At 28.1% G+C, this 9472-nt stretch overlaps 1 protein-coding gene across 1 annotated transcript; it reads right to left on the reverse strand.

Annotated features, from left to right (window-relative positions):
* Nucleotides 1-1080: 1080 nt before the first annotated feature.
* On the reverse strand, nt 1081-4433 carry LOC114175615 (squalene monooxygenase SE1-like). The gene is made up of 8 exons (XM_028060377.2): nt 4038-4433; nt 3440-3551; nt 3140-3314; nt 2823-2991; nt 2479-2697; nt 2120-2395; nt 1715-1993; nt 1081-1602 (listed from the first exon to the last, which is right to left on the reverse strand). The coding sequence occupies exons 1-8, from the start codon at nt 4275-4277 to the stop codon at nt 1498-1500; spliced, it is 1575 nt and encodes a 524-aa protein (XP_027916178.1). The 5' UTR covers nt 4278-4433; the 3' UTR covers nt 1081-1497.
* Between the last annotated feature and the right edge of the window lie 5039 nt (nt 4434-9472).

Consider the following 9472-nt stretch of genomic DNA (forward strand, 5'->3'; position numbering starts at 1 on the left):
ATATCTTTGCACTTTTGAGGGGATGGTTTAAACCATCCATCCCCCAAATCGCCTCTCACATATCCCTTCAAATAATCACAAATGAACGCGCTGGACTACCAAAATCGGCTCTCTCAAATTTACTTCAACATTATAATTCCCTCATACGAACACTGCGTTAGGGTTGAATATGTATTTGGTTTCTTGATTTTGAGTGAAAATTGAAATCAATTCTTATTTAAAATTTTAGACTAATTTAATTTCTTATTTTTTATCTCTGAAAATGTATAAATTTAATTATTTTAACAAAATTTTATTAAATTTATTTGAAGTTTTTATATACTTTTAAAATTTATGTTTGATACTTTTTAAAAATAAATAATTGTTAGTGTATTTATTTTATATTTAAAAAAAAAGATTATAAAAATAAAGTTATAGATAAAAAAACACCCCTAATTGAACAATCATTTCATTTAAAACTTGATTTTATAAATTTATGTTTCTTATTTATACTAAGGAGTTAATTTTTTCTTCTAAATAATTAATTTTATTTAAATTTATATTTTGTAGGAGAACTTAATATAATTAATTTCTAAGAAAGAAAAACTACATTTACTTATATTAATATTTTCTTATGTAATTTTTTTTGTATTACACGTAAAAATTTATTTAAGTTTATATTTTAAAGAATTGTTTTGAAATACTACTATTTAAAATTTTAAAAAATAAAAATATTCAAGCATGATATAAAAAACTCATTAATATTTTCATGGGTTAAATGTTTTTTATTTTAATTTTGACTTAAAATTTAGAATTCGTCCTTGTAATAAATTTTTATACATTTTTTGTTTCAAAACTTACAAAATTATAAATTTTGTTCTTTTAATTTAAGTGTCAAAACAATATAAACAATTAAAAAATTATCTTAAAATGTACTAATTAAAAAAACTGTATACATTAAATTTTAAAATTTGAAAACCAAAATTTATATGACCTACATATTTTAATTTCTCATTTAAATTTAGGAACTAAGTACTTGTTTAGCCTATTTTTATGCAGATATTCAAAAATTTATAGAACGGTAACAAATGAACCTATCCCTTGTCATCCCAAGTTGTTACTGCAATTTTGTTACATCTTTAATACGAAAAATTGGACAGACATTATTGAGATTGAAATGGCAGTGACAGCATATTTTAAATTCTTCCTGGGGATAATGGAGATTTTAAGTTCAAGATGGATGATAATGGCTATGAATGAGTGAGTATAAAATGTACAAGTTTTGTGCATTATTCCCGTCGAACGATTTTCGTCATCGTGTGAGAGAGAGCGAGGCACAGTTTAGTTGGGTTTGGCCAAGTCCTCATGAGACTTTCCATCATGTTTCAGACAATGGAAGATAGTGTTTCCAATTGAAGGATCCAATTATTTTTTAAAGGGAATGATGGTATAATCTTTGACAAATGCAATACGAGGGAGCCATTACACATTCCGTGTCTTTCCTTCATGTATCTGTGTTCAACGAACAGGAGGGGCTCTGTAATATGCAGCCACAGTTGCTGGGAAGAACATTTGTCTCACTCCTTCAGCCTTAATAATCGGGAATATTATCCCTGATGCACCCTATCATATCAGGAAAAGAAAATTTGATTCAAACTCAAATTTGTTGCACTTGCACCATTAGCAGTGATGTGTGTGAAACTCAAGAAAAAAAGGAACAAGGAAAAATACTCACTGAAATCAATCTAGCTCCAATCCACACCCGTTTGGGAGAAGGAAATGGTATGAGCAAACGGCCAACACCGTATATAGCAACCGCAAAGAAATGCAGAACCAGACTCAAAGGACGAGGATTTAGACCAGAGAGCAGAGATATCGGTCCGTTAGAGAAAACACCACCGAGGCTCAAGTAATCAAAACATGCTTGGCGCATTTCCTTTCTAGCTGGATCAGGAGATGCACAGAACACTTTGTACAATGCCCCAGCTAGTGTGTTTATTGTGGATGCCACTGGCTGCAAAGAGAATCAGTCATTGCACTAAGTTTTTGTGTGTTTTGTTTGGTTTCAGAGCTTTGAACCGAGCTACAAAATGGTGGCTAAAAGTTGTGTTGTATTGTGTTGTGTTGATGTAACACTTACCTTGCGTAGGGTGTAGAATGATTCAAGGTATCTGCAAAGAGCGGAAGCATCATGCAGATTTTTAAGGGGTTTAAGTAGATCCCTCAGCACAACAATGTCAGATAAAGCCACAGTCATTCCTCCTCCTGTTAAAGGGTGACGCATATTGAAAGCATCTCCCATTAGAAGCGCACCAGGTGTGGGATGAGGTGATGCAGGCATGCTTCTATTTGGCATCGTTCTTATGCTTCCTTTGTCAACTGCTGCTATGAAAGAAGTATACAGTTCTGGAGGAACCTGAAACATGCAATTTCTTTGATTAGGTTGAATTTTTTGGAATGTTCATCATTTGGAAACACTTGAGAGTTATGAGGCCAAACCTGAGGAGCTACCACAGTTTTTAAATATCTGGCCATTTCACCATTGGCAAGGGAAGGTAGTTTTTGGCCAGGAACATCGACCAAACAGCGGATCTCAGTGCTACTGATGGGATAAAACAAAATAGGTGAAGGATCACCTAAGATCACGTGTCCATGATTTGCATATGGAAGATTGCAATTCTCCAATACCAGACCAACAAAATGAGAGGGTACGTCAACCTGCCAAAATTACAACATCATAAACTATGAACTCTTCATGTTGTATAAATTTGTCTTCGAATTGGTCATTAAAAACAACTAGAAAACCCTGAGTAAGGAACTACTAAGAAACCTAAGAACCTTACCTTAGGATTGCAAAGAGAACGCCTCAAGTTGGAAAAACATCCATCACATACTATGGTGAGGGGAGCCTTGGCTGTGAACTCTTGTCCACTTTTGGTTCTGTACTGCACCCCGATGATGGTTCCTTTTTCTTCAAGTAGAGATGTCACAGTTCCTTGTTCTAAATTTACACTGCAGAATATTATGATGAGATTATTACAGGGCTAAAACTAGGGGTTTGAGTGCCAATGTTTGAACTTGATAGAGTGAATAAAACATCAAAACATCAGAAAAATTATTTTAATAAAAAATGAAAAGAGTGTTAATTAAAAATGTGTACTTAGGAAGAGATGAGGCCTTTTCTCGCATTCTCTGTATGAAACGGCCATTATGAAAGCTTCTCCCAGAAACATCAGAGCTAAATTTTTCCAAGGGATAAGAGAGCTTGGTATTTTTGCCATCCTTATACAGAGCATAGCCAAATACTTGCTGAGCATCAATTTCACTTACACAATCTGCAAGTATTCAAAACTTCCATCTGTTAAAAGCCTTGAATTTGGCCAGCAGAAACAATGAGGATCTACAATCTTCACTGTTACACTATGACAATTAATCTGTGTCATATTTTCTGGTTGCTTACCCTGAAGACCCAGCTCAATTAACTTCAGATATCCCCCAGGTTGCAGCAATTCACCCACGATCCTGTCAGGTTCACTCAAATCCCTTTCAATCACATGTACTCGGCGTCCATCCTACAAGAAAGAACCACAAAACAAGATCATTAGATCATTCTACAAACAAGCAAATGCTTCATACAAGCAAAGTTTAAGAAGGTTCTGCAGAGCTTCTATACATGACAAAGTTTAAGAAAGTATAAGAAAGCAACTACTGCAGTTCCATGACAGAGATAAATGACATGAACAATGTAACACAAAAGTGAATCTGGTCAAATGTTACATAAGTACACACAAAACTTATGCTTTCTTTGTCTAATCGCTGAGAAGATGGAACGAAAAGAGAGAATATGAACATTTTATCAGTAGAATAAATGTTCTGTAGTAAGTGCCTATCAGTGTAGCCAATAGCCATATCCTCTACATTTCTAACTACACATGTTTCACTTATAATTCACTCAAGTTTTCTTTCGTCATCTTCAATAGCATTATTCTTGTACTTGGCACCAATCTTCTCAAAAAAATCTATATATATATATATATGCAGGAAGAGAAGCCTTGTACCTTTCCAAGCGTGTAAGCAAGAGCAGCACCAGCAACGCCTGCACCCACAATGATGATGTCAGAACTTTCTGCAGCCTCGTGTGAAGATATTCCATTTTCTGATGATTTCTTCTCGCACTTATTACTTTCTACATGAATTGAACTTGAATCTGTGACCTTTTTTGCTCCAAAACTATACACAAAATACAAAAATGCGAAACTGCAAGCCATGATCCCTCCCAGAATATACTGATAATCCATCCTCTCTGAGAGATGGTTGAAACTGGGACACCAAAAGATGGATCGAACAATTACAATAATGGCTATTATGAATTAGAAAGCCAGTTTTCTGGTTTCTTGGAACACCTCGTTGTTCTTGTTTACGTGTGACTCATGAATTATAACAATTGCTACTATAAGGCAGCATTTCATTTTATAGGCAAAAGTGGTTGTAGATACTTAAGTAATAAGTATATAGGTTGGGTATTCCTTAACCTTTCTGTTTAGTTAATTTTGCACGATATTTTCCTTTAAAATAAAGAAATCAAAGAGTGCTTCTTACCTACCTCAGAGTGATTTTCCTTTTTAGTTTGTGTTTTTTGTTTCACATTCATATGGTTCAAATGCGTGGACGTTCATTTGGGCACGATAGCACACCAACATTGAAAACTTTTGGTCATACAATTATTAATTTGTGATTATAATTTATTGGCATCACAAAATCTCAGGTGTATCTAAATTAAACTTAAAATATACACTTAACCGGATAAACCGTTAGAAATTCAAGATGAATTAAAAATATAAATAAATAAAGTGACTAATATATTAATAGATCCATTAAGCTATTTTCTTAAGATTTTGAGATATAAATAGTATTTTGATATATTACATGAATTTGTTTATGACTTATTGCCTAATATTAATATCAGAACTAATGATTCATATGGTTACGGGTGTTTATGTATTAAGATTTTGAAATAAATTTTAGTATTTGAAGAGATTAGATGTTGATTACACAAAAAAGTTACGAGTTTCATACAGATTCAGAATTTTCTTGGTGCATGCTCATTCAACCATAAAAGGTTACAAAAATATTCCCTTACGTTGTGTAATTATGGTATGTATCCGATGAATGAGACGCGTTGACTTGAGACCGAGGCATCTTTAATATATTTTTTTTTACAGATTAAAATTATTATTTGTGGTTCCTGTCCTAACGTTATTTTTAGGAAAGGAAAGTTTAATATTAATTTGAGAGTAAACAATTCAAATAAATTTTACTTAAAAATTCGTTTAGCTTTATCCATAAATTTTTCTTTTTATTTCAATGAACCTTTTTTATACAAAATATTTGATTAATTATTTAAGATTCCGTTTTTTAAGTGAAAAAACGAACCTGTTAAAAATTACCATTAAAGATGTTCTTAGATTTGAGGTGTAATTTATAAGACCAAGTAATCATATTCATTCGTGTTTGAAATATTATATAAAAGTAAAAGATATAAATAAAATTTTATTCGCCAAAGTCGTCAGATATATTTTAACAAGTTAATTGATAAATATTTTGAAAAAATCAAGCTAAAACTTTAGTCATGCATAAAATTTTATATATAAAAATTGAACATTCGTAAACGAGTATTTTCTTTGAATTAGAAATAAAATTTAGAAAAAAATATATTAAAACTTTTATAAATTAGTTTTAAAAAATTATTTTATTTTTCTTTCCTAACGTTACTTTTTCACAAGTTTTAGGTTCTACGATTGGATTTTCAAGCGGGTTATGTTTGGGAATGGAATTTTAGAAAAAAAGACACTTATTTTTTAATTAATAATCATATAATATTTATACAGAAAATAAAGCAAAGATTAATATTAATCCGCTGTTTTTTGTTTCAAAAATATAAAAGTTAGATATCATTATTTAAATTTCTTTTTTCAAAATATAACTCGCAAAAACACACGCTCACCATCTATCTATCTATATCTATATCTATATATATATATATATATATATATATATATATATATATATATATATATATATATATATATATATATTATAGTTGATATGTAAGAAACATTCGGAATATTCCAATTACACATATTAATTTATATAAGGGATATTTTTATGCCATCGATGTCCTATCAGATTCTAACTGGCATTATTTCTAAACAAAAGTTTTAAAGTTTTGTAAATGTGTAAAGTTAATTTTTTATGAACCTATGACATCTATAATCGGGAATTAAATTAAAGATCAATTTAAAAAGTTCACTTGTTCTGACGTATTTTCATACATACAAAGTTGATGTTGAAATATGTTTATATAAAAAATATTTATGTTTATGAACTCTGCAAATATCACACATTAAACTGATATTTACAGTAATTAAGACTAAAGAAACAAGCATGTTAAATAATTTTGAAATATAATATTATTCCATGCCATTTCATTTATATTTAAAATATGGCCTCGTGTTATACGTGGCCAATGCAAAATTTATATTACTCCTCTCGCATTACACGAGTTGAACGCACGTGCTCACATGGAGTTATATGTATATAATACTAAAACTATTTTTTAGCATTTAGTAATTAGTTGCACCCGCACCTTATTTCAAAATGGGAAAAATGTCTTTTTCTCTCTATTATTTTTTTAATTGAATTTGACTTTAAGGTTAAGGAATTTAGTATTTTAATATTTAAGATACGTGAATTTAGGACAACTCAAATTTAACATATTTTTTACCGATTACAAAGTTGAAAAACTATAATAATTTATATGTTTTATCAATTTTAACATATAAACATCAAAACACGATTTAACAAATATTAAGACCAAAAATAGTTAAACAAATTTCAAACACTTGTAGTATTTCATAATTAATATATAATCTTTATATATATTTGATATATGGTTGAATATTTAAAAACTAAATAAATAAGACATTTTCACGAATAGGTATCATATGTTATTTTTATATAGTCTTATTTTATGTTGTTTTGTGTTTTTATAAATGCATAATATAATGGCATACTTTATTTCTAAATATTAGTCAACGAATCACGAAAGTAAGCTATAAACGTAATCTATTAAACTTATAGTTTTTTTCGGCAATCCAACCTAACAAACCAAATCATAACTCGAAATAATAATTAGGTCAGTTAATTTTCTTTTAATAATATAAACATAAAACTTTGTAATGTAGTTAAGCAAAAAAAAGAAAAAGTAATATATTCAATCTCAGGTGGGAGAATAATAAAATCTTGTTACTATTAATATTATTTAATTATTAGAATTATATATATATATATATATATTTATATATTGATATATATAATTTTTTTTACAACAAGTTTCTTTTTTGTGCTTTCGGTGAAATTATTAAGATATTAGGTACAATATTTTTAAGTAAATTATCGTTCTAAATTTTATAATTTTTGTCATAATTTTATCTTTAAAAGATGTTTTAGAATAATAAAAAAAATATTTAAATTATTATTGACATTGATTTCAGAATATATATATATATATATATATATATATATATATATATATATATAAATAAGTGAGTGATTTTAATTTGTTTATTTATTAAGAATCAATATTGAACAAAGGGAATTGTTGATCAAATAATTAATTAAAGAATTTTTATGTGTTGTATTGAATGCGTTTATGTTTATATATATATATATATATAATATAATATAAATTTATATATATATATATATATATAATATAAAATTATATATATATAATAATAATATGAAATGAGTGATTTTTATTTTTTTATATTTTATAAATTAATTGATTAAAGAAATTTTATTGCATTAAACGTGATTTAATATTTATTTTTGTAATTTTATTTGAATTTGTGTAAATTTAATTTTATTGAATTTTGTTTGAAATTTATAATAATGAAATATTGTATTTTATTTGAACATTGTTATTTTTTATTGAAGTTTTAAAATTTAGTTTTACATATATATATTTTATATATTTTTATATAGATTTGTTTAATATTTTAATAACTATACATTTTATTATAACTTTTATACCATTTATTTATATATGGTATAAATATATGTATAATGACCTCTATTTCATCAATATCTAAAATAAAAAACAATTATAAGAATTATTAATATTTTATAAAATTACTCACGTAATATGTATATCAATATCATTTTTCTGTCCAAATATAAATTCTTCATATAACATATGTATAAAATTTCAACATTTCTCAACATTCTACATATTCATCCAAGCTTACTATAAATATCCAAAACCATAACACGAAGAAGAATAAAATTTCACTGCGAAAGCTTTCTCTCCATTTCCATTTCACCAACTCAAAACACCATAAATCTCAACATTGCAAGGTTTGCACAAAATATCAATTAACTCAATAGGAAATTAATTCTTTCACAATATCTCAAACCCAAATTATTTGACAAGTATACATAATTTATCTAAATTTTCTACAGATGGAGTCCTTTAAATCAAGTGTTTATTTTTTTAATTGACATGTAAAACATTGCTAATTTTCTCTTGCCTTACACTCTTGTAGTCCAATATCTCTATCACTTAAAAATATATTTTCATTTTAATTTTTTATAAGGTTATTATTACAATTCATTGAATGTGATTTTATCTTATTCCTTTTTTCCCTTTTTATTTTAAATAGTGATTTTTTAATATATATATATATATATATATAATTAATACTTTTAACTTTTTTTCTTTTTATTATGATTTTTATTTTATTAAATCACAATATTACTCAAGGTTGCTCTTGGTAAATTTCTGTTACTCTTTGATCATGGTGTTATGCTTAGAACTATAACCGATGTTTTGATTGATTGTTTAGGTGATTTTGTGTGATATAGAGTTGTAGAGAGCAATAGTGTGAGTAGGAAAACTTGTCTTAGGTAAGGGAAGTTAATTTTAACTATTATAAGTTTGAATTATTTTGATTGTTTGTATTGACTTTGAGATTGGGATTTTATGACTAATTATAAATTTTGATTGTTAAGAGTTCTTGAATTGAGATTTAGAGTATTGAATTTCAGGATTAGATGTGTACTATGAAAGCTTGGGTTTTTTATGCTATGTGTTGCAAATGTGAATATGTTGGTTTGTTTGAGTGGTTTCAATGCGAATTTGGTATGTTTTGTACTTGTATAAAGCATGGAATGGTATTTTTTGTGTGTTTACACAGTCTAATTTCAGGACTTTGTTGTCTATGTTGTATAGACTTGTTGGACGAGCCCTATCCTCACTAGGCGAATTACCAAAATCGAGTTTGGACGAGAGTCAAGAGATGGTCTACTTGATGGGTGAGTGTCAAACTTGAGTTTGGCAGAGGGTTATGAATTGGGTACTCATTGAGCAGATTTACTCTCGCTAGCTTTAAGTTGGTTCCATTATTGGACTCACTAGGCGAGATGCACAAAC

This window comes from Vigna unguiculata, chromosome 3 (assembly GCF_037176805.1).
Source record: "Vigna unguiculata cultivar grain cowpea cultivar isolate G323 ecotype 2 chromosome 3, ASM3717680v1, whole genome shotgun sequence".
NCBI classification, from domain to species: domain Eukaryota; kingdom Viridiplantae; phylum Streptophyta; class Magnoliopsida; order Fabales; family Fabaceae; genus Vigna; species Vigna unguiculata.